At 41.6% G+C, this 26,797-nt stretch overlaps 1 protein-coding gene across 1 annotated transcript in view; it reads right to left on the minus strand.

Annotated features, from left to right (window-relative positions):
• SLC2A9 (solute carrier family 2 member 9) overlaps positions 1 to 26,797 on the minus strand; it is a 200,305-nt gene that overhangs the window by 162,573 nt on the left and 10,935 nt on the right. Inside the window, exons 2-3 of the mRNA XM_030191186.1 lie at positions 15,888 to 15,962; positions 14,993 to 15,091 (exon numbers count right to left, since the gene is read on the minus strand). Of these exons, the coding sequence (XP_030047046.1) occupies positions 14,993 to 15,091; positions 15,888 to 15,950 (162 nt within the window). The 5' untranslated portion in view covers positions 15,951 to 15,962. The remainder of the gene's footprint in view (positions 1 to 14,992; positions 15,092 to 15,887; positions 15,963 to 26,797) is intronic.

The following is a 26,797-nucleotide window of genomic DNA, read 5'->3' on the forward strand; positions in this document are numbered from 1 at the left end:
AAAGTTAATTATGTTCAGTTGAAAATAAATCTGTTGGCTCAGGCTGCTTGCTATCTGAACATTCAATCACTGTTTCATTATTGCTACCAAGTATTACATATTAAGGGGATTCATTTTAATTCATTTATCTAGTCCTTATGTGGGTTTTGCTTTTTAAACCCAAAGGTTTCCTAGTATAGCATTTTTCATGTTTGAATTAGTTTTTCTATACAAGTTTTGCTTGATTTGTCTTTATTTGAAATAAAAGAAACTGTTTAAAACATATCTTGTCAACAAGGGGCGGGGCTGTGTAGGGGCAGGGCTGTTGGGACTGGGGGGGGGGGGGCCCAGCGAACTGGTCTACACAAGGCCCCGCAGTTGCTAAGACCGGCCCTGACAGTATATGCCAGTATTCTAATCATTTATGGAAGTAATTTCTCCTTAAGTGTTAGCTTCTACTGTATAGAATTACCCCCATAGTACACTGAATAATGGTGGCTAGAGGAGCTGTATGTTTTTACCAGCCTCTAGTAAATGCTAACTCCTTTTGAATATTGATCCATTCATTTTTAATACAAAACAAAGGAAAACAGTGAAAAAACAACAGAAACTGCACTGCACACTCCTAGAATGCATACAAGCATTTCCTAATCTTCATGAACTCTTCACTGACCATCCATATTTTACTCAGAAATATTAAACAGGAACTCAACTAAGGGACCCTTTTACTAAGTTGTACTGTTTTTAGCACTGTCATGACCCTGGGGGCCTTTGCAAACTGTCACGACCTCGGAGGCCTTTGCCAACTGTCATAGACTCAGGGAAACGTGAGCACTTGGGCCACTGCCGACAAATGGCAGCAGCAGGTGAACCTTCGAACTAGCAGCAGGTGAACCTTCCAACTAGAACTGGACTAAACAGGCAGGACTGGAACAGACCCAAAGTGCAATAAGCACACAGGCAATACTAAGAAACAGCACTTGGCTAGGCAGGAACAGGGTACACAGGAGCAGAGCTTGGCTAGGCAGGAACAGAGTACCCAGGTAAAGCTAGAAGAAAGGCACTCAGATGGGCAGCAAGGCCGAACTAGAACCCAAGCACAAAGGCAGAAGGCAAAAGAGAAGGCACGTACACACAGGCAGAGGAAAACACAAAAAGGCAAAGCTGCACTGGAACCCACAAAAACACAAGGGCTAAAGGTAAACCCAAGCATATAAACAAGGACCTAGGCAGAACTCAAGGCAGAACAAAGAAAGCAGAACATGAGGCAAGGCAGACTAGGCAGAACAGAATAGAAGGCACACTAGCAAACAAGCAAGGGACACAACAGAAGTGCTAACCAGGCACACAGACAACAAGTAAAAATCAAGGCAGAAGTGCTAACCCTAGCACACAGGAAACAAATAAGAACCAAGGCAGAAGTGCCACACAGGCACACTAGCAAACAAAAGAAGCAAGGCAGAAGTGCCCACACAGGCTAGGAAACAAGGCAGAAGTGCTATACAAGCACACCGACAAGGAACAAGGCAGAAGTGCTACAAGCACACAGGAAAACCTGGAGACCTTTGGTGATGCAACGCAGTGGTGTAGCTAGGGTAGTTGACACCCGGGGCCGGTCATTTTTTAACACCCCCCACCCCCAAATCCAGTACTAGGCATACCGAGAATACAAAACACTCAGGACCTATAGCGCAATTCTACCATACCATAAGCAGTCATTTCTACAAGTCACACAAGCATCTTAAACGCTACAGTGAGCACTAGAACATCAATTCACCTATTGTAAAATGAAAACAGACAGATTAATACAGATCGTCGATCCTGCACAGTCAATGCCAACCAAAAGCCATGTCTTTTTCACAAACACAGATACACCCTAATCCACTATAGAATAAGTAATCATAAACTTTCTATTTAGACAAAAATTAAACTGAACCCCCGATGCCAGACTCTGCATACAATGCAACACCACAGAAACAGAAAATGTCCCCTAGTACTGTGCAAAATATAAAATTTGAAAAAACTAACAAATCCGATCACCACTTTACAAATTAACAAATAGAAATAAAACAAATATAGAAAATAAAATACCATTTTATTGGACTAATACATTTAGCTTTCAGAGGCCAAAACCTCCTTCCTCAGGTCAATACAGTATAGTGCTGTTATAGTATCCTATCCTGACCTGAGGAAGGGGGTTTTGTTCTCTGAAAGTTAAGTCAAAATGTATTAAAAATTAGTCCAATAAAATGATTACCTTATTTATATGTTCTATTTATAAACATTTATTAACACATAAACACAGATACAATACTATACCCTAAAGCAAAAAAATAAAAAAAATATATTTTATTTACAGTTTGTTGTCTCTGGTTTCTGCTTTCCTCATCTTCTTTTCACTGTCTTCCTTCCATCCAGCATGTCTTCACTCTTTCTCTGAAATCCAGTGTCTGCCCTCTCTAATGTCCCTTCCATCCAGTGTCTGCCCTCTCTCTGCCCCTTCCATCCACCATCTGCCCTCTTTCTCTCTCCCCCTTCCACCCACCATCTGCCCTTTCTCTCTGCCCCTTTGATCCATCTGCCCTCGCTCTCCCATCCATCCAGGGTCTGCCCTCCCATCCAGGGTCTGTCCCCTCTCTCTGCACCCTTTTCAGCCCCCTCTTTCCACCTGCACCTAGTTCCAGTTCCAGCCCACATCTCCCACCTGCCACCCTTTTCAGCCCCACTATCCCACCAGTCCCCAGCCCTTTTCTCCCATCAGTCCTGGGCTTCAGCCCCCAGCCACTTCTCCCTGTCCCCTTTTCAGCCCCTAGTTTCAACCCCAGCCCTTTTCTCTCACCAGTCCCGAGCTTCAGCCCCAGCCAGTTCTCCCTGTCCCCTTTAAAGCCCCCAGTCCCCACAGTTTCAGCCCCTGCCCCTTTTCAGCCCCCAGTTCCAGTTTCAGACCCCTTCTCCCATGAGCACTTCCCTCCCCAGTCCTCTTATCCCCTCTGAGCACCCCCACCCCTCCCCAATCCCCATTCTCCCCTCTGAGCACCCCCACCCTCCCCAATTCCCTTCTCACCTCTGAGCATCCCTCCTCTGAACTCCCCCACCCTCCCCAATCCCCTCTGAGCACCCCCACCCCTCCCCAATCCCCATTCTTCCCTCTGAGCACCCCACCCTCTCCAATCCCCTTCTCCCCTCTGAGCACCCCTCCTCTGAACTCCCCCACCCCCTCTCCAATCCCCATTCTCCCCTCTGAGCACCCCCACCCTCTCCAATCCCCTTCTCCCCTCTGAGCTCCCCCCTGACCTAGTCCCATCCCCCCTCCATTGAGAGCCACAGAGCCCTCTTCTCCTGCCACCGCCTGCCTTTTTCTTTTTTTTTAAATCCGTGCAGCCAAGCAGGCAGCGCTTTGCGTCTGCCCTGCATGTGCTGTGAAAGAAGTAAATCACCAGCGCTGGCTTCAGGCCTTCCCTCGATGTCCCGCCCTCTTGTGAGGTAACTTCCTATTTCCTCGAGGGTGGGACATCGAGGGAAGCCCCAAAGCCAGCGCTGGTGATTTACTTCTTTCACAGCACACGCAGGGCAGACGCGAAGCGCTGCCTGCGTGGCTGCACGGATAAAAAAAAAAAAAGGCAGGTGGTGGCAGGAGAGAAACGCGACGGAGCACCCCCCACCCGCGGACACCTGGGGCGGACCGCTCCGACCGCCCCGCCCTTGCTACGCCACTGATGCAACGTCCTCACCTTCCTTATGAAGGCCTTCTCTGATGATGAATACAGGAAAGATGCTTGAAACACACTGAACACCAGAGTGAAGCTTGAAGCCCACAGAACACCAGAGTGAGGCTTGAAACACAGAAGTAGTATCAGAGGCAACAATGCAAGAAAATAACAAACTGGAGCCACCTCTGAAGCTGACCCCCGGAAGACAAGGTGAAACTGAAAGGGGAAATCACAACCACAGTCATGACAAGCACATGGGTTTCCCTCACGCTGAGGCCACTTTTAGCATGGCTGTAAAATGGCCACAATTTCCTTTTTTCCCATTAAACAATCAAGTCTTCAAACAGCAATAAAATACTGTGTAATCATTAAGCACTTTAAAATCCTCAGGAAGCCAATTCCAAAACTTCAGAGCCCCCCCCCCCCCCCCCCCAAACAAAATTCCTTTGTGAAAGGCGATGTCAAATTACATACTATGCCAATAACACATGACCTTACAGAATAGCACATAGGTGCCCTGCTCATACTTACACATGTAAGTGTACAGTTACGCATGCAAGGGGCACATAAAGGCAGGTGCCCAGTTATAGAATTGCCCTTCACGAAATCGAAGTTCAAAGTAACTGGTTAAATTTTACCTGGCTACAGAGTTGAGCAGACAAAAGTTAATGGTCACCAAAGAGAAGATGTTTGAGGCATTCTGGAGGCATGGTTTCAGTTTAGCCAGGCAGCCCTGGACATCAGCCCTGTCTATTTCAACTTAACTGGACAACTCTGGATGCCAGCAGTGGCTGTCTTAAAGTTAACAGAATATTTGCATCCAGTAATATTCAGCAAGTCCCATCAGCTTTAATTTCCTCATTTCACTCTGAATCATACTCCTTTGTTCCTCCTTTCCCCTTCTAAGTTTCAGCAGCCTCTTTTATACTAAACTATCAAGTTTTGGTCTTGTGGATTCTGATAAGATGACTGGTTATTACAAATACTGCTAAAACTAATTAGATAGTTCATATTCTAAAACTGATTAGTTCAGAGAACATATAATCTGAATCTAGAGCATATAATTTAAAGCAAATTTGTAGGGAAAATATCACGGGGATCTTTGTCAGTGTCTGTGGGTTTTGTATCATTCACAGCAATGTCGAACTCAGTAGCAAGACACATACACCCACATACACCCCTCCCCCCCCACACACACCAGCAAACCACATCTCCATAGCCTCTGTGTATGCACATCCCTTAACACACTCATCCAATGTGCACACATCCACACTCATACATGCACACACATATCCCTCTCTAAACCCATATCCGCACATACTCATAGCCCATAATACCTCCCTTCCCCAGTCAGTATCCCCATACTTACCAAACATTCAAATATACATGTCACCTCACTCTTCCAGCCACAAACACACACCCATAGACTTCTTACATCTAAACACACATTCTGCATACATAAGCAAACCACTAACACAAACTTCACACACGCCAGCTATCAAATGAAGAAAGAGGAAGCATGCCATTATGTCACACTTAAGTGTGCATGTTCTAACTGATATATAACATTTGGCCGGCTTCACTTGGTCCATTTATTTTTAGGACCAAGCTGTGCCCCAACTGACCAGATGGTAATGGAGGGAATCGGGGATGACCTCCCCTTACTCCCCCAGTGGTCACCAACCCCCTCCCACCCACAAAAAAAAACAAAAACGTTTTTGCCAGCCTGAAATGTCATACCCAGCTCCCTGACAGCAGTATACAGGTCCCTGGAGCAGTTTTTTGTGGGTGCAGTGCATTTCAGGCAGGTGGACCCAGGCCCATCCCCCTACCTGTTACACTTGTGGTGGTAAATGGGAGCCCACCAACCCCCCCCCCCAAACCCACTGTACCCACATTTAGGTGCCCCCTTACACCTATAAGGGCTATGGTAATGGTGTGGAGTTGTGGGGAGTGGGTTTTGGGGGGATTTGGGGGAGGGGCTCAGTACACAAGGTAAGGGAGGTATGCACCTGGGTGCAATTTTTGAAGTCCACTGCAGTGCCCCTAAGGTGCCCGGTTGGTGTCCTGGCATGTCAGGGGGACCAGTGCACTACAAATGCTGGCCCCTCCCACAACCAAATGCTTTGGATTTGGCCGGGTTTGAGGTGGCCGGCATCAGTTTCCATTATCGGTGAAAACCAATGCTGGCCATCTCAAACCCAGCCGTCTCTGACATTTGGCCGGCCCCAAACGTATTATCAAATCAAAAGATGGCTGGCCATCTTTTTCGATAATATGGTTCGGGTCCGCTCTTTGCGGCGCTAGCCATATAGATGGCCGGCGCCATTCGATTATGCCCCTCCACATGGATTTGGGAGCATTCTCTCATCAAAATTACTTAGGATCCTTTTACTAAGGTGAATTAGTGTGCGTTAAGTACCATGCAGCTCATAGGTATAAATCCAATAAAAGGACCCCTATCTCTTCCAAGGCTAGTCCCTGACTTGTTAGAAGGAGGACACTCAGGGGGTCTTTTGCTAAAGATTAGCGCGAGTTATCTGTAGCAGGGCTCATAGGAATTAAAAAATGAGCCCTGCTGCAGATAACTCAAGCTAATCTTTAGTAAAAGACTCCCTCAAGCAACACAAATGACTTTGACATGAGCTAGATTTTCATGATGCGCATAAATTCCAGCTAAATCTTATATTATTATTATTATTAGCATTTGCATAGCGCTATCAGATGCATGCAGCGCTGAACACCTGATACAAAGAGACAGTCCCTCTTATACAGTCCAGAGACATCTCACTGGAAGGAATTTGCAGACAGGAGCAATCATTATCCTTTTTTTTTTGTCCTTTTTGAAGACCTCCATTGGACCCTTTGTTTTCTCCATGTAAATGCATAGCATCCAAAAGCAGACAATATAATTAGGTATATTATAAGGCAGGGGTATAGTAATGGTGGATTAGCTTTATTTCCTGCATCAGATCTCCAGCTATATTTTTCCTTTAATTTTTTTACATGCTTTCCTGTCCCCTTTCCCCTTTCCCTATGGGCAATTGCACTCTTCTGCAAACTTCCAATCTGCACTGATATTTAAAATCCCTAATAGCAGTCTTTAGGAACTTCAAACCAGTGAACTGGGTAAGATTTACTTTTCATAGATATTTTTTTACATATTTAAGCTAATTAAATTGTGAATGCTTATGAAAGATGTACAAATAGAATGTTGCCAGGGTTAAAATGATTAGCGGTACTGCTCACAAGTTTCAAACTTGTCCTAATTCTACCCCTTTCAACAATAGGTATCTCAGCAAAATGTCAACATTAAAACTGCTCATTTTTATATCAAACGAAAAAATGAACTACTTGGTATTATAATCACACGTTTATGACTATAGCTGTGAGACCTATAAAGGCATCCACTCCTCTATATACACTAAAGAGCACAATCTACAAGCCAGGACTCCAATTCAAACAAATTTCAGTCTAAATTTTGAGAACACTGCCATCTTGTGAGCTATAGTTATAATAACTTCACTTAGAAGCCACATTGCAATATCAAGTAGGCAGAGCAGAGGATTTCCATTTTGTCCATAATTTTTGCAATGATGAAATGCCCTTTGGAGGCTAGTTTCTAGCATGATGTCAAATACACGTACTGGAACTTGCTGCCTATGACCCTAAGAAAGGAGAAGGGCTGTAGAGGTTTTCATAAGCAGCTGAAAGCATAGCTGTCTGTGCAGGCCTTTGGGTCAGGTTTTTGATTTGTATGGTGTTATTCTACTGGTCATTCAGTTCTCAAAGGGGTTGATAATAGACTTTGACCACTCTGACACAACCATATAGTGCCAGGGCAAGGTTGAAGGGTGGAGTTTGGGTGAACCTGGAAGTTAAGCAAGCCCCAGCAATATTCAGTGCAGTGCCCAAATATCTAACCAGACAGATAGGACAGCATAAAACACATTTCTGTCTTTGCTCGGTTAGGTATATGGCTGCCAACACTGAATATTAGACTGCACCCACATAACTTCTGGGAGTGACAAAGAAAGATATTCAATGCCAGTGTCCAGACATGGTCCAGCATTAAATATTCAGGTCTAATTTAGCCAACAGAGGTTAGAACTTAAAAAAAAAAAAAAAGCTAACCACCGCCAGCTCAATATTGACCCAAATGATTTTATTATGAATGCATTTTATACTCTGCCATGGACTGTCTTTTGAGTGAAATTGGCAGAATGTAATATAGGACAGTCCTTCCCAAACAGTTATCTAATATGACCCCCACAACAATTAAAAATGTATGTGACCCCCAGATAATGAAATCAAAAAAAGGACACTTCCACTTCTGTCACTTTCCTCAACCACTTCCTCTTCCCCCCTTTTATCCAAACATGATGTCAGCAGCAGTAGTACTGGTAGCATTAATAGAAGTCAGCATAGATATGCCTGAGGCTATGGGACCAGACATAGAAGGACGGACACTAGGAACTATAGGACCTGAGTGCCAGAAAGAGGCAATAGCAGGGGCTATGCAGATGGATCTGATAACTGCATTTCATGCTGCCCAAAGGGGAAAGGGCACAGCTATTGGAGCAGAATGATTCTGCACAGCATGGTGATGGGGTTGGGCTATGAAAGAGGGTTAAAACATTTTTCAGTGAACTTTAATAGATGTCAGCTGGTATTAGGGATGGGCTGTCATGTGAATGAATAATGTTTTTGAATATGTGGCACACTTTTCTTAAAGAGTATGTGCTATATGAACACAGTGCACACTCTTTCACGATAGCGCATGCATGCATAATGGTTTCCTCATGCAAGCACTATCAGGAAAGAGTGTGCACTATGGGGTCATTCTCTGGAGGTTGCTTAAAGGTAGGTGATGGCATGACAGAGTATATCCACAGTTCCACACCTATCTGTAGGCGCGAACATCTATGCTAGCTTATAGGCTGGTGTAAAGGTGTGTAACTGTTATTATTCTATAACTCATGTGCATGTGCGTAAGTGTATATAAGTGTGTGTAAGTGAAATTGTGATTAAGTGAAAGTGTGCGTAAGTGCGTGTAAGTGTGCATAAGTGAAATTGTGCTTGTAAAAACCATTGTGTAATTGCTAGGGGGCATGGATTTGGGAGGGGCATGGGTGGGTCCAAGACAATTACATAATGGATTTTGTAAGCACAATTTCATCCAGGAGTGCCTGGTTCAAATCCCACTGCAGCTCCTTGTAATCTTGGGCAACTCAACCTTCCATTGCCCCAGGTACAAAATTAGATTGTGAGCCCACTGGGGACATAAAAATACCTAGTGTACCTGACTGTAACTCACCTTGAGCTACTACTGAAAAATGTGTGAACTAATTCCAGATATATAAATAAATGTTAATTAATTCCATTTAGCACCAATTATAGCCAATAATTGGTAGTTATCACCAAATAACTAATTATAATAAGTTATGCACACAACTGACACTATTCTATAACTTGTATGCACAACTTTGTGCACTAAGCATAAAACTGTGCATGGAAGTTTCTAGAATTAGGGGGAATAAGCCTACAGCACACTCTCAGAAAAGTATGTGTGATATTAATAGTTTGCACTATTTGCATGAAATTATTTCAAAATGAAAAATAAACAAAAATGTTCTGGGTGCCCATCTGTTAATACAATTAGCAGCAGGGAAAAATACAGAACTGAAATACTGGTGCAGAAATGGAACAGGAACAAGGACCGAGGGCAGGAGAAAAATGAGTTTAATGTAATACCAATGAAACCTATCGCTGAATTTCTGTATGTTAACAAAGAAATCATCACAGCTAACTAGTCCTCTACCTGCACCCTTATTATCCCTGCTGAAACTGGGCATTCTGCTCAGGAAGCTACCACTTAGATTCTAATCTCAGTTTGTTTGGAATATTGTACTGTATCCAATAAGTGTCAGCCTATGGACCATATCCATTGTGAAGGAATCCAGTTCATAAGATCACTCTAGGAACAGATAAGCAGGCTACAGCAGAAGGTGACAAGGCTACATAGCATCTGCTAAAATGAAAGTTTTATTGACATTTTATATTTAATAGTGGTGTGGTTACCACGGGGTACAGAGGACCCATGCCCTGATGTACATGTTTGTGGAGAGCAGAGGAGGAGCCATTGGAGTTCATCTTACCACCTCTATTGCTGTGTAGTGTCACAGCCATCTTCTTCAAAACACATGGGAAAAACTTCTCAAAACACATGAGCTCAGCATACAGGAAGGGTTGGCTGGAAGTTTTGAATAAACTCTGTATTGCACTAATAAGAAATTCTGCTGTAGCTAATCATCCTAACCTTCTAAATAAACTAGATATCCCTGCAGCAACCTAACACACACAGAAAATATCGGGCCTGAAAAGAGAGCATGGTCTTATTTAGTACCTGGCTCTGCTCTGCTGCATAATGTGCTCCCTTTGTGATCATCATAAGGTCTCTTCCAGAACCAGAACTGTTAAAGAATTTGTGCTTAGCGTGCATCATCCTAGCATCTAAAATTACACTCTGTGCACCCACCACTTCTATCTGCTGTTTCCTATCCTGGTTGTACCTCCATGCTCCAATTGTCTATCAAATTTGGTACATCCTCCATGGCCCTAACCAACTCCCTGTCAGGCTGTTGCCTTCCTGCTCTGCTTTTTCCTTCTGGCTCCATAACTAGCTATTGATCCCTCTTCTAGTGATGCTTGAGGTTTGAACCTCTAGCGGTAGTAGTGTGACACTACTATTAGGGGTCATAGCAGCTATTTTGAGATCCAAGGCTAGATGGGCAAAAGCAGAAGGGGGATCTCTCCTGTCCTGGCCCACTGTATTCAATTCAATTCAATTTTTGTATACCGCTAATATCCCCTTTCCAGGGATCAGTGCGGTTTACATTCTAGGTGAAACAAAAGCAGATAGTGTTAGTGTAAGGTATGAGGAACATTAGAGACCATTGGATTAATGCATGAGACTAAACAACATTAAGAAAAGGATAATGGATGTTACTAGGAAGTAGAAGTCATGATGGATTGTTATGAAGTAGTCTTTGGGAAGAAAAAGGTTTTTAGTCACTTCCTGAAGTTGAGGTAGCTGTTTTCTGTTCTGATGAGAATAGGTAGAGCGTTCCACATTTTGACTCCAAGAATGGGGAATAGAGAGCTGAAAATCTAATTTCTAATTGTCTTTTGAAATGGTTATGCAAGCATCAGTTGTTGTTTCAGTCTGTTAGACTGGACCAGACATAGTAAAGCGGTCTTATTCAGCACTGCAGTTTAGAGGTGAAGCCCTGTAGGATTTGAAAAACTAAACAAGCAGCTTTGATCTTGAGTCTTTTTGCTATGGGAAGCCAGTGTTTAGATGAGTTGAAACACTAGTATATCTATTCAGTCTGTATATTAGTCTAGCAGCTGTATTCTGTATGATTTGCAGGGTGTTTTTTTTATATTGACACTTAATACCAAGAATGTTACCGTAATCCAAGTGAGGTAGGACTAACATATAGACTAGTAGTGTGAAGGCTTTTTTGGTCAAAGAATGATCTGACTAGATGTAGCTGTCTCATTTTGAATAGTGTTTTCTTCCATAGCTGGTTAATATGGGAAGCGAAGGTGAGTGAAGAGTCAAGCAAGGCCCCTAATACTCTGGTTTCAGATTCAACTGTAAAGATTTGACCATTGGACAAAATTATTGGTGATGAGACCTCAACTCCCTGATTTCAGAACCACAGGACCTTGGTTTTTTGGGCATTCAATTTCAGTTTATTGGTCAGAGCCTAGATGCTGACAGCAGTCATACCATTCGCTACAGACTGAGTTGGATCTATGTTTGATGCTGTTACTGGTAAGAAAATCAAGATGTAATCTGCATAGGATATTAATGGTTCATTAAGTCCCAGATGTATTGAGGCAAGAAATGACATAAAGAGATTGAACAGGATAGGTGAGTGGGGAGATCCCTGCGGGACCCCACAGTTAGGAGACCACAAGTTGGAAAGTTGGTTGTTTTGCTTGACAGAATAACTTCGATTTGAATGGAATTCATTGAACCATTTGAACACTGTCCCTTTTATTCCTATCTGATCCAAGCATTCGAGTAGCAATGTTTGGTCAGCCACATCAAATGCCGCCGATAAATCAAACTAGAGAAAAATTACTTGGTTGCCTTTGCATAGATGTTGTTTGACATATGTAGTTAGAACTAACAGCAATGTTTCCGTACTATGTGATGATCTGAAGCCAAATTGTGATAATGTAAAATAGAAAGTTTTTGCAGATATAAAGAAAGATGTTTACTAATGTAGGTTTCTCATACTTTAGTAAAAAGGGGTATGCTTGCCACTGGACGGTAGTTTGCAGGTGATGTTACGTCTAGCCCAGATCCCTTCAGTAGTAGAGTGAGAACAAGTTTGCCCATATTAGGAGGAAGAGAGACAGTTTTTAACAGTTCATTGAGATCGAGTAACCAGTTTACTGCTTCCGTAGGGATGAATTTGAGTAGGCATTTGGGGCATTGATTCAGGGAGCAGTTGGCTCGGGAGCACATCCTCAGCTGTTAGTGGTTGAAAAGATTCCCAGTTTTGGTCAGTTTTGAGTCCTTGGGTTGTAGGATCTCTGGCAATTAAGGTTGAACTACAGGTTGGACTATTTTCCTCTGTTGGTGTAGCCTTAGATAGCTCGGACATAATTTGGAGGATCTTATTGGCAAAATGATCAGCGAGGTCTTGGGCAGTGGGACATGTTTTCTGTGAATGTCTATCCTTACTAATGGAAACTAGTGTTTTAACTAAGGTGAAAAGTTTTTTGTTGTCAAGATCATCTTGACCTATTAGGCTTCTATAGTATTGGCGTTGTGAGTCAGCTACCTTCTTTTTGTACCATCAGAAGACTGACTTCCATTTGGATTTATCAGTAGTATCATTGTTCTTTCTCCATTGCTTTTCAAGGCACGGACATTCCATTTTTTGGATGGATAGTTCCTCTGTAAACCATTGCGAATTTCCGGATGTCTTGACCTTTTTAGAGGTAAATGGAGCAAATTTTGTCTAGTATGGTTTTCACATTGGTGTCCTAGCGGGATTTGATCAAACCATGTGTAGGAGATACAGTAGTGAGAGAATCTGTTAGCTCAGACCAGAAAATGGCCTCGTTGATTTTACCTCTGGTGGAGATGAGTTTGGATGACTTGTGTCTGGTTAAGCTTAACATACAGATATCAATGGTGAAATCCAGTTGGAAGTGGTCAGACTGTGGTACTGGCTTCCATTGGAATGAACTATTCAAGCTATTATGAAAGGAAGTCATAAAGTCTAATATATGGCCTTTTTCATGAGTTGCACTGTGCTTGGTTGTCTCAAAATGTGCCTGTTTTGGTCCTGGAAGGACCAATCGATAGTCATTAATGGAGCATAAAACTTGCTGGAGTGTATGGGATTGTAAGAGACGCCAGGTAATCTGGGGTGCCCAGCCTGAATGCCTTGAAGGTAAGTAACAATAATTTGTATGTAATTCTTTGTTTAATAGGTAACCAATGCTTTTCTTTAAACACCTACCTACCATGTCCCTGATTATTGTCTGGCATACAGATAAGTAACATTTTTGAAAAACTTGGACTGTGTTACAGTTTATTTTTAGGGGACACCTCAGCTTATTGTTAGTAGTGGATGTGTACACTTTGTGATTGCTTACCCTTCCCTTTAGTTACTGCATTTGAGATTCTGATTCACTCAGGGATGTATCTGAGCAACAAATGAGAGCCCCATATGATAGGTTCATAGTTCTTGTTAGTCTTAGAAGCCTTAACCCCAGGAGCACCATGGCTTAGATACCTGAAAGTGACCTGAGGGAGTTTTTCATCCCTTAGTGTTGCATCCTCTACTATTGATAATTATAAAGAGTTGTTTTTTCTTTTATTGTTGTTTTTGTATTCCTATTTGTGTTTTTTTTTATTTGGAGTTATTTGATAACAGATATTCATGCAGGGATGGACTGACTGTTGGGAAAATAGGGAAGTGCCCAAGGGACCATAATAACAGGGGTCCACTTTCCTCTAGTTTCCATTTAGTTTAATCATTTTTGATAGGTGGTTACGGGTCCATAAATCTTAGTGCTTGAAGGCCCAGATCATCATCAGTCCATCCCTGCATTCATGTACTGAGAAAAGGTTGTCTATGTGCCTGTTTTTTGACCGTCCATATTTGGACATCTTTTCCTAAGAATGACCATAGATATCCATTTTACCATATATTTTAGAGCAGGCTCTACATCGGTAGATCCTTTTCTAAAATACTAGTGGAACTTCAGACATCCTGACTTGGATGTCTGATTTCCAATTTTATAGCTAGTGCAGCGGGTTGCAAACCTGGGGAACCAATTCCCTCTGCAGTCTATTGGTCGGCAGCGAGTTGAGATCCTGGGGAACCAGATTCAATTCCCTCTGCTGCTCCATGGGACACTGGGCAAGTCAGTTAGTCCTCTATTGCCCCAGGTACTACCTAGATTGTGAGCCCATTTGGGACAGTGTCAGTACCTGTAAAAAAAAAACTAAAAAACACTTAGGTCTAGGCAGTATATAAATGTTTAAATAAATAAAAAAATATAAAATACCATTCTATGCCTTATATCATGTCCTTCTGCTGGCATTATGAGTCTGGCTGCAGTAGTAATATCAACAGCAGGTTTAGTGAGCTTGGAAACTGAGACACCCCATGCTCACTGGCAGGGCCCACCCTTGTCATGGCTGCCCTGAGGTCTGGGGCCATAAAGTGTTATGAGCACAGGTTAAATCAGTCCTCCTACATATTTAACCTGCTATTGCTACTGCGTCTGCAGCCAAAGGCATGAGGTTAGCTGGTGGCACTGGCAAGGAATTGATATGAGGTCCAAGCTGGGGAGGCAAAAGTAATCAGAAGCATGCCTATGCAAGAAAGAAGTGGTCAAAGGTCCATGAAGAGGGTTAGGCCAAAGGTAATGGTAGTCTGTGCAGATGAGACAGTGGCTGAAGGCTTGTCAGGTAGGATGAAATTTTGCTGCCGCCAGAATTTTTATACACTGGACCAGGGCTTCCCAAACCTTTCCCAGGGGACTTCACCTTTGATCAGGTTTTCAGAGTACCCATATATACACATTCTGAGTCTCCGATTTATATAAATTTCTCATATGGATATTCTGAAAAGCCAGTTGGCTCCAGGATCCATGGAACTGGTTTACAGATCACTTCTATAGGCATAATTCTAATAAGTCTGCACATAAATCCAGATGTCATATTGAGGCATTTCTGTAAAAAAAAAACTTCAATTACTTACAGAAGTAGGGGCATTCACTACTGACAGATTGTACCCATACAAAAAGGAAGATCCAATGGCTCCGACCAGAGAAGCAATGATAAGATAGCAAGACCCATTCTGAAAAAAAAAAAAAGAAGAATTCAGATTCTTCTCAACATGCAACTCATTTAAAGTCTGTTCCAAATCCTAATATGGCATAGGAAACCTGACAAGGAAGAAGACAACTTGGGATCTTCAACAAAAGATGAAAGATGACTGCATGAAATGGACAAATGGCCTTTTACACAAACAGGAAAATGTAGGAGATAAAGAGCAGGATATAAAATCTGGCATGATGTGGCTGAATTGGTGCAGGAAGTAATTAATTACATTGGAGAGAAGAGAGAAATCAAAAAGAGAAGAAATTCAAAACCAGCAGATGTGATATAGAAAGAGGCTAAGATAGACCAGAAAACAGGAAGGGTGGAATACTCATATGATGTGAAAGCCTGAAGAAACAGAAAGTTTGTAGAGAAACTAGAGCAAAAGGGAAGAGGGTCTAAGTGGAAGACATTTGAATGGTGCTTTGAGAATGGACTATAGAGGTGTCAGCCTCCTGCCGACTGTGACCTTCAAACAATCACTTAGGAGCCTGTTTAATAAAGTGTGCTAACCAGCTTGCATGCAAATTAGCACATGGTTTTAGTGCATGAGCAGTAGCTGTTACCACACTGGCATGGCAGCGTGTGCTAATTCTCACCCTAATAGTATACAGTTATGGGCACAAACCAGGCAGATTACAGGCAGAAAATGGATGCGGATTGCACACTGAAACCATCGAGTGAAATATATGCAATTGCTTTTTTTGCTGTTATGTTTTTATGACCATTGCCACCTTACAAACTGATGTCATAAAATAAAGAAAATCACTCACCTGTTTTGTTTTCATAGTTTGGTCTGCTTTGTTTTCTGCACTCTTTTTGTCAGTGAGTTCCATTCTTTATTTATCCTGTATAAAAAAAAACATGAATTCAGTGTGAGTGTGGGCAGACATGGGTCATCAGTTAGTAGAAATTAATTTCAAAGCATCTACATCTGTATTTGATTACACAGAGCTTGAAGCTGTATAGGACATGCCACCATCTTTAATATCTATACAAGCAACCAAGAAAATCAAATGTCAAAACAGCTAAAGTTAAAAATCAGGACCAGATTTTTTTTGTCTGTAGGTGGTTGGGACTAGGACCTAAAATGATGTTCAATGAATAAAATAATTAAGCACTTAACACCTCATAACTGTTTCTTGTCTTTCCAAGGGAACTTTTTCCTATGCCACATCAAAATGACACATTAATAGGCACTTTTAATTCAAGATAGTTCCTGTAGGATTTACTAAACTGTGGTACAGCAGTTTAGTAAATTCTGAATTGGCACCTGCAAATGCATGTTGTCATAGCTGGAGAAGTATGTATATTCCCTGCTGAGGCACACATGATCATGGTCTGGGGCAGCGCACAATTATGGATCCAGGCTGCCCACCCCTACTCTCCACCCCACCACGTTCCAGACACTGGGATTCCAACCCTGCCTCTTGGTTCCAAAACATGTCCCTAGCTCCTCCACCAAATCCAAAACAAAGGTTCTCCCACTCTTAATCCAGTGCAGTCGAAGATATGCCAAGAAGGAGTAAGGGCTAATTGTTCCTGCCCGACTACTGCCATCATATAATATGGTATCAACTAAACCATGGTTTATTTTGCCCCTCATGTGCAGGACAAAGGTCAGATGCAGATCAGTTGGGACTATTTTGAATGATGTCTACCCAAGAAACAGAGAAACGTATGTCAGATAAAGAACATATGAGAGAAGAAAGACAAGAGATATGTGACAGAAACATTCGGGGGCGACTTTATCCCCGTCGGTGGCCACCTTATATGTATCTCAGTTTGAACATATGTCATTATATTCCTCTCCTCAGTTTCACAAAAGTAGTATTTTGGAAACTTTTTTTTTCTTTGGAAGGGCTCTGAAGAGGAGCTGGTGTCCTTTGGAGGATGGATTAACACTTTGGACACTCATCTTCAGTTCACATTGAAATATCATTGGCTTAAGCTTGAATTTTTAGTGTCAAAGGAGCAGCATCATTTTCAAACATCTGTGTATCGGAAGCCAGTTGAGTTGAGAGGAATACCTTTTTGCAGTTTGGGAGCTTTCATCCTTATGCCTTAAAGTTTAATTTACTGGTCAGTCAATTTTTAAGACGAGGAGGTTGTGTACGGATCTTTCAATTTTTAAGACAAAGGCAAAAGATTTGACCGATAGATTTCACATCCGTGGTTACCCTCGTAAGGCGTTATGGCAGGCTGATCTCAGAGCACGCTTTGCAAATAGGGAACTCTTGCTCCAAGACAAATGCCCAGTCTTTGAGGATTAGTTGACTTATGTTATGCCATTCACTCCTTTATCTTCAAAATTTGTGCAGATCTTGCACTCCAATTAACATATATTGCAGGTCCTCTCGGGGTTTGATGATTTCCCATTAATTGCATATAATCGTGGAAAGAATATATGGCCAAGGGAGGGCTAATATAGATAATGGTACCCATAGTTCATGTGGTAGATGCCAATGGTGCCCACTTAGTATGACGGGACCAATATGGAGGGATACCTAGACGGGTTTAGAGCTCAAGGCCAGGGGGGACACTTTCTGTACTAGTACCAATGTAGTTTACATAATACAGTGCCCTTGTAAACTGGTCTATGTGGGCCGTAGTAAAAGGTCCATAAAAATGTGTCTTAATGAGCATAAATCTCGAATAAGCACTAGGACTGAACAGGCTCCGTTAGTGAATCACTGGATATTAAAAAAAACATTCGGTGTTGGACTTCCATTGGAGAATTATCGATCAGGTTATATTGGGGTGGAAGGGTTGCAATTTGGAGACCTTACTAAACTTTAAAGAACAGCAATGGATTTTTACTTTAAATACTGTTGCCTCTGGGGGTTTAAATGCTGAGATTGAGTGGATGTCTCTAGTTTAGATATCCCTTTAAATTCAAGCCTTCCTGTGATTGGTGGGGTCCCTATGAATCACTAGTATAAAAACACTGTGTTTAGGACACCACCGCCATCTTGTCTAAGGCATGAAGTCAGCAGGCTAGGATAATTTGATCAGTAGGTAAGATTTTGTTTGTTTTTTTCAGAAGTATAGTTATTTTTAATATGGAAAGGGATGGTTTAATATTTTTTGCCCTTATTTCCTAGTTTGTTGCCGACATGTTTTGAAACTTTCATCATAAGATGAGTATAATGTTAATCAAAACAGTTAAAATAGTTGAAGACTTGAGTCAGTCATAAATGCAAATTTTGTTAAGGGTAGTGGAGGAGGTTGAGCCAATGACGATGTGAGCGCATAAGACAGTGCTACAAGTATGAAAGCAGTGTGGCACGGCTGAGGTTCATTGTCTTTCACTTTAAAAATTTAAAAATTATAAAGTTGTGGATTGGAGCTGGTTGTGCTTAAAATTTTTGGATTTTGACATATGGTTTTCGAGGCACCGGCAGAAATTTTGGCCATACATTAAGTTGTTTTCCTTTGGACGCCAAAGGCTGGTGTAGATGCTGGCACCCAACTAGTGGCAGTTAGGCATGTAAAAAAAGCACAAACAACAACAGCGGAGTAGAAGAAAATGGCTGAATATCTTTTGTCAACAACTGTTCATTTTATTAAGCTCTCCAGCCATTTTCGTCCACTCCGCTATTGTTGTTTCTGCTTGTTTGACCTGTGCAGAGTGTGGACTCTTTTTTGTTTTTTCCTGCAGTATTCTATAAAATCGCTCCTAAATTTTGGGTACGCCCCTAACTTGCCCATGCCCCTCCCATGGCCACACCCTCTTTGTAGTCACATACTATGAAATTTAGGTATACATACTATAGAATAGCGCATAGGATAGAACCATGCTTAACTCAACTGCCAATTAGGTGCTTGTTAGCGCCTAATTAGCTAATTAGTTTATCTGTAGATCTGTGATTTATGCCCAAATTTGGGCAACTTATACAGAATCTGGCAGCTAACTAGACTAGATGAGTGTTTAGAAGCGGTGGTAGAGTGGTTTTGGCGAAACAAGATAAAGCTCAGTCCTGAGAAGTCTGACCTACTGTAGTTTTCTGAGAGCCATGGAAGTTTAGTTAGTTTAATATTTATATAAAAATATATATATATATTGGGATTTATAAAGAGATCCACCTAAAATGGTATGCAACAGTAGTATAGCTCATGGACTTTTGTCAAAATTAATTGATTTTGACAGGTGACACGCCCACTTCTGGGTTTTCAGCCAATCAGAAGCGAGGACATGCCCAAGCCATGCCTATTCCCTGCCCCTTTCAATGATGTCACCACCCAACCCACACCTAAGCCACTCCCACTCCCCATCCCCTTGGATGATGTCACTGGATATGACATCTTGACCCCGCCCAAGCCCTATTACTTTTGCATAGCCATGCCCCATCACCCCATCTTATTTTCATAGCCCTTCCCCAAACCCCACCCTTTTTGGTGATGTCACAAGAAAGTGATGTCGTAGCCATGTCCCTTTTCAAGACCAGCACTGTATGCATCACTTCACTTCCTATCTCCAGTACTAGCTGCTATCCTGGATGGGGGTCATGTGATGGGAAGTGACGTTGAAAAAACCCTGACACTGCCCCCTACTGCCTCGGTGGAATTTAGTTGTGCATGCACACCTTAAACTTTTTTTCTCACAGGAAATAAAATAGACGTTTTTCTTTTCTTATGATTTTTTTTCTTTCAAAAGGATACCTTGTGCTTACTTTTAAAGCTGTTTCTTCACTTTTTTCTCACAGGAAAGAAAATAGGCATTTGTTTTTCAAAAAAAAAAGGACACCATTTTAAGCTGGATCATCTGCTTTTTAAGAACAGCAGAGCTGTTTGCTTTTTTCGTTCAGCAAAGCAAACTATTCTCTGTCTGTGAGAACTCAGGGTCTGTAGTCTGGTGTTTACTTTTTCACACTGTCTATGTGAGATCAATAGGATCTGTTGCCACCACCTATGACCCTCTCCCCTTCCCCCTAGCTAGCAACAAAATGTACAGCGGAATCTCAGCTGTGCCCCAAGCTAAACACAGAGTTCTAAGCTCCATTTCAAAAAAGGACACCTTTTTAAAGCTGGATTGTCTGCTTTTAAGAAAGTTCTCCCTAGTCACCAACCCACACCCCCTCCTTCTCTGGCCATCCCCCATAGCCCTCTCCTGTCTAGCCATTCTCCAGAGAACCCTCCTCATCGTTCTTCTAGCCATCCACCACAAAAAGAAAATAGGCATTTGTTTTCCTTCAAAAGTATACAATCTGAATACTTTATTTCGCTTTTAGCAGTGTTCACCTCAGAAACATTCAAGTTACAGATAAGCAAACCTCTCACTCTCTGCATCCCCCTCCCCAGACCCCCACCTTTTTCTCTGTCTGTCCCTTAGCAAACCCATTTATCATACAGTCACATATATAAAAACGTAATAACACGTGGCAAAGCTAGGCATGTCTGGACAAGTCTGCAGATAGAACATAAGAACCCTAGCAGGAACAACATGTGACCAGTAGATATTAAAAAAGGCGTTATGACCATTCTAAGCACTTTTCATCTATCATTGGATCAGAAAGATACAACAGCTAAACATGGAGTGTTATGAAACCCCTAAAATATAGAGGACCAGTAGGGGTAAACAACCCTTGTTTTTAAAGAGTGGCTAAAACCTCAGTCTTTATCTTAAAGGTCTTGATGCCAAGATTGAGGACTACCCACCAGTAATCAACCTGACAGAATCAGAAAAACATTGTTAGTGACCAGAATGTGCAGTGTATATCTGAAACAGACCAGGAGGACCCATTGCTGGCTAGAAAATGACAGATTCCTTGCTGGATGAAATGTCATGTGGGCAAAAGCTGTTTGACTCTTAAGAAGTCAATGTCTCCTAACAGAAGACCTAGATTGCGAACAGAATATAACTATGACTGAAAATGCCACAGATTTTCTAGAAGATGCGTTCATAGATGCTGTCGGTGATGCAGAAATATATCAAGTGGCTGAGGATACAGAACTCATTAATCTTCTAAATCAGATGGAGGCATCATCTTCCCCCATTTCACAGGTATGCATGTAATTTTGTTTTCCTTTTTTGACAAAATATATTCTGGGGTATACCTTTGTGGATGGTTTTCTTGATCCTCCTTTTAACAGACTGTCCATATTCTTTTGTAGGTGAATGATGAAGGGTACAGAGATGTCGCAAAGCCACAGCTGGTCAGTTACATATTTTTTTTTGTTACATTTGTACCCCGTGCTGTCCCACTCATGGCAGGCTCAATGCGGCTTACATGGGGCAATGGAGGGTTAAGTGACTTGCCCAGAGTCACAAGGAGCTGCCTGTGCCGGGAATCGAACACAGTTCCTCAGTTCCCCAGGACCAAAGTCCACCACCCTAACCACTAGGCCACTCTTCCACTCCATTGTGTTGCTTGTGCTGCTATCAGGAAGCCAGTGAAAATGAGCAAGGTATACAGAGAATTTGAACATGGGCATCCAGACCCAAGGATGCCCAAGACATGGGATGATGGCACCGTAGAGGTCTTACTAAGTAACAGAGGATCCACACTTTTTACTGGAAAAGCGTCTTCAATTCACTCATACTAATACTACTACTACTACTATTTAGCATTTCTATAGCGCTACAAGGCGTACGCAGCATTATGCATCGCTGCTGGGGTGAGATTGTGGCAAAAGACAGTCAAGGGTGTGCATTGGAAAGGTGGGGGCTGAGCCAACATGTGTGCCTAAGATGGCATGCTGATGTAAGAGCGCAAAACCAATGAGCACTTTGCAAGAGACTGTGCTTGGAATGTATTCTAGGCATCATTCTGATAGCTGGGTATAAAGTGGAACTACTGATGATTTTAATGAAACTATTAACACCATCATGGACCTCAACAAAAGTGCAAAATCAGTGCCTAATCTTATTGAAAAGCTAAATAGTTTAGCCAAACAGATTGAAGGATAGGGAGTTCATAAATTACATAAACTGTATTATACATGAAAGAAAAGTTGATTCCTTTTATAAATGTGTGTAGTTCTCTATATGATTGTATCTGTTTCAGACTTTGAGGCATGTTTATATTGATTGTATTATATTTGAAAGAAAACATGGTTCCTTTTACAAAAGTGTGTACTTCTAAACATATTTGTTCTGTTTCAGACTATGGGACATGTTGAACAGTGACAACGCATACAAGTGAAGATCACGGCCTGCACAGGCTACTGTTGCAGAATAAAAACATATATCATAATAAAAAATAATAAAACTAATGAAGTGTCATGTGTGATCTTATGAAACTGTGTAAAACAAGGTTCAGGACCTTTTCTTTTTCCCCAACATCAGCACATCTGGTCGCAATTGACCTTTAGTACAGTTGGCCAAAGATATAGGGGGTGGGTGTCACAGAGGAGGGGGTCTCTCCTCTTTTGTCCAATCATATTTCACATAAGCATGTTTATCCTGAAACATCCCCCAGCTGGGTGGATGGAGAGTATTTATTTAGTTAGTTACATTTGTATCCCACATTTTCCCACCTATTTGCAGGCTCAATGTGGCTTACATAGTACCTTAGAGGCGATCGCCAATGCTGGTATGAATAAAACAGAGTGAGGTTGTGGTAAAGTAAAGGTCATGTGTGATAGACACATTGGGGAATTATAAGGAGGAAGAGTTAAGGCCTGTATGATGTTTTTTTAGTTTTTAAATTAGAAAACCCAGGCACAACACAGAAATAGAATCTACAGAGAGCAGCTGCAGTGATATGTTAAGATTTTGAAAACATTACATTGTCTCTTCACGTCAACTAACATGAATGCATAACTTACTAAAGGTCTATATGTTGTATGCAGGAAGAACACAATTACACAGTGTGTCAGGAGTCTGGGGATAAGAACAGAAAAAACAACCATAAAACATCATCATGCATACTGTTAGAACATGCTTACAGTAGAAAAAGAAAAAATACAACCCTCAAAAAGCAAACATGTAAGTGTTTTGGAGGCCCTCAAACCATTGTATTAAAATAATCAAAAAAGGTACAGATGATGAACGTAATGGTCTGTTGTGTATTTTGACAGCGCAGAGTACGAACAGAACCATGGCCCCCAGTCATTCCTACTGCTCAAGAAACATCTCAAGTGGCTCGGAGGTTTACATTGGCAAGAAAGTAAGTATTTCTGTTTTGAAAAAGAATAATTTTATGTATTATGCTTGATATAGCTGCAGAGTCTCAAAATAGCGCATGTAATTGCTGCCACATGGCGTCTGCTAATCTTACAAAATAGCGTATGTAGATGTGGCCACATGGCGTACTCATGGTGGTGTATTGGCGGCCATCTTTATGAACACACAGCTGCCAACTGCTGGTACTTTGCGAAGGATAGGCCATGTGTTCGTTAGTTTCATGATATTCTACTATTTTATCCCGCAGAACAAGAAAAACAGACAACTGGTCAAACATCGACAGCTAGTGCTGAGAAAAGAGGGCAGAACATGAACAGCGTTGCAACCTCCAATCACCCCCTACTGTTCAAAGGGACATCACAATCAAAATAGCAGTTCTGGTGGTTCAGCAAGCCATAAAAGTAAGTGTTTATATTTTTAAAGAACAGGTTTTGCATCCTATTTTGAGGTTATTTACCTATAGATGTTGCATCTTTATTTTCCCTATAGACATTGTATCTTTTTTCTCGCAGCTCATGATATTCTTACAAAATGGCTATTGTATCTGCATCCCATCTTGTCAGTCATCTTGATGAACCCTCCCCCTACTGACGGCAGGAACCTGTGAATGATAGGCCTGTGTTCATTAGTTTCACGATGTTTTACTTTTTTTATCCCACAGATCAAAGAAAAAGAGATGGCTGCTGAAACATCGACAGCTGGGCAGCCCACTTAGTCCAATCACGGTCAAGTGGCACCACCAAATTGGTACATCAAACCTAAAGATAAATCCAATCATTTGGAAAAACAACCAAGGAGCACAAGCGAGAAAAAAGGAAAATGTACAAGTAGCTCTCCCATGGAAAGAGGAAGAAAGAGGGTACGCCGTGATACTAGAGCCGAGAGCGTATCTTTGGACATGGACACTGCCAGTAGTGATTATGAGGCCGGTAATGATTCTGAAACTGTTATTGGGCCTGTTATAGACAACACATCTGAAAATGTTACAGCGGACCCTGAAATTGGGCCCATTATAGACAATGTGTCTGAAAATGTTACAGTGCACCCTGAACCAGTGAGATATATAGAGTTTCTGAACAAGTGAACTAGGCCATCACCGAGATTTAATGGTGTGAGTTTCTCAGACCATTTTCATTTTGTTAATATAGACACTATAAGATCGTTCAGAGATGTTCAAAACGCTATACGACATGGTATCCAACAAGCTTTAGATATCATAAACAGTAGAACACCCAAAGATTACTTACAAATAAGATTTATGACTGGGGGTTTATATAATTACTTGTATTCTAGAAGTCACCAACTGGAGGGAGCGATGCGGGGACATTTGTTAAAATGGGTCAGCAATTTCTGCAGAGTTTCAGAGAAATACACATCAATGAGAACATATATCTCATTGTGACGGTTATCAGAAACAGAAGGGGTGGTGGGGGTTAATAGTCAGATTATTGGGGGGAAAAAGAAGACATTTAGCAGATCTAAACAACGTGGGAAATAACTTGTGCTTTGTAGGGAGTCTCAAGGCACTCATCACCACTGTCAAGCTATAAGATGTAGAATTGTTGCATGAAGCCAGAAAACTATATGCCAAGCTAGGGTGCTCAGAAAACAAAAAAAGTTATGTTTAGCAACATAGTGGTTTTTGAACAACATCTGGGCGTAAACATGTGAGTTCTACATCGTATAGACAGAAACGGCTGATGTCTTTTTAAGACAAACAACCATCAGCCGTTCCCATAAGACCATCCATCTGTTACTCCATCATGATCATTTTTACAGTATCTTAGCTATCAAACAGTTCTACGGTAAGAGAAATGTCTGTAAACACTGTGAAATGCCTTATAGCTGCAACCACACATGCAAATCACACTGTCATCTGTGTCTATCCAACACATATGTGGTTCGGAAGGGCTGTGAAAAGAGGTGCCCTAACTGTCAGTTGTTCTGTCGTTCTACGGAATATTTAAAATGGCATACAAAACTGGCGTCCAAAAAAGAGATAGAATGCTTGTCTAAATTTTGCAATAAATGTGTCTCTTACACAGAAAAAAAAACACAAATGCAAAGACATAAAATGTTTGCAGTGCAGTGATCCTTTACTGAAAGAAGAAAAACATGTATGCTATATGGCAAGGCTGGCTAGGCCTAAAACATCTGAAAGGTATATCATTTATGATTGTGAATGTATGCAAGAAACAGGGGTGCACATCCCCAACTACATCTTTGCAATGGACCTTTACCGTGAGCATGAATGTGAATTCAAGGGGGTGAATTGTCTCTCCAAGTTCATAGGTTCTTTTATTGACAAGCGGTTCAAGGACTACACTTTCATAGCAACAATTCGAAAGGTTACAACAATTATTTCATCATCAGTCAGCTGTTGCAGGAAATGATGGATATGAGTTTGTTAGCGCAGGGCGGTAAGCTTTTACAAATCGTTGCTGACACTCTGGTCATTCGCTTTATAAACTCTAAATTTTCTGCCCATGAAGCTTAGCAAACTCCCGCAAGGCATGGGCTTTGAAAGCAGCAAAGGGTACTTTCCTCACTTTTTTAATACCTTGGAAAACCAAAACTATGTGGGGGAAATGCCAGAGGAAAAGTACTACAGTGTTGAGAGCATGATGCCTGATGAGAAAGAGGTTTTCACATTCTGGTATGGTGAGAACAAGCATAAGATATTTGATTTACAAAAAGAACTAGCCTTCTATTGTAAGCAGGATGTCTATATTTTATAAAAAGCATGTGTCCCGTACAGAGAGGAAATTATGAAAATGACAGAGGGGGCTGTGGAGGTAGATGCAGAAGAAATACCGGAGGTGGGGTGGGGACCCTAAAGAATTCCAGTACAGCACACTCACTTCCATTGTATAAGAACATAAGTATTGCCATACTGGAAAAGACCAAAGGTCCATCAAGCCCAGCATCCTGTTTCCAACAGTGGCCAATCCTGATCACAAATACCTGGCAAGATCCCAAAACAGTACAATACATTTTATGCTGTTCATCCTAGAAATAAGTAGTGGATTTTCCCCAAGTCCATTTTAATAATGGTCTATGGACTTTTCCTTTAGGAAGCCGTCCAAACACTAAATATCAGCTGGCGCTAAATGCTGAGATGTCCACTGGGTGTCTCAGCGTTCAGTCAGCTGATTTTTAGCATGAGCTAAAAATGCTAGTGCACCTTAGTAAAAGACCCCCTGAGCATAAAGTAAAAAGCAGCATAAAAAAATTATGCAAATGAGGGCTTAAAGTTGAGATGCTACTAAACCATCTGAAAATAAAATTGATCTAGGGCAAAAATGCTGTTAGTAAAAAGGCCACAAATACAATTAAGTGCCCAAATATTCAACTGGGGGAGTGGCCTGCTACTCCTAAGTGACTCAGTAACAATTCTGGAGATTGGGCTCAATGGCCTTGATCAGCATTTCACCTTGCACAAAAGGTTAGTAGTACATTAAAGGCATGCTGTTTCTGAATCTGTATCTAGGAGGAACAGAACTTTGCACTATGGTTTATTTCTTAATTACCACTCATATGGGATTACTATAACTC

The sequence above is a fragment of the Microcaecilia unicolor genome, chromosome 2 (genome assembly GCF_901765095.1).
Source record: "Microcaecilia unicolor chromosome 2, aMicUni1.1, whole genome shotgun sequence".
Taxonomy (NCBI): Eukaryota; Metazoa; Chordata; class Amphibia; order Gymnophiona; family Siphonopidae; genus Microcaecilia; species Microcaecilia unicolor.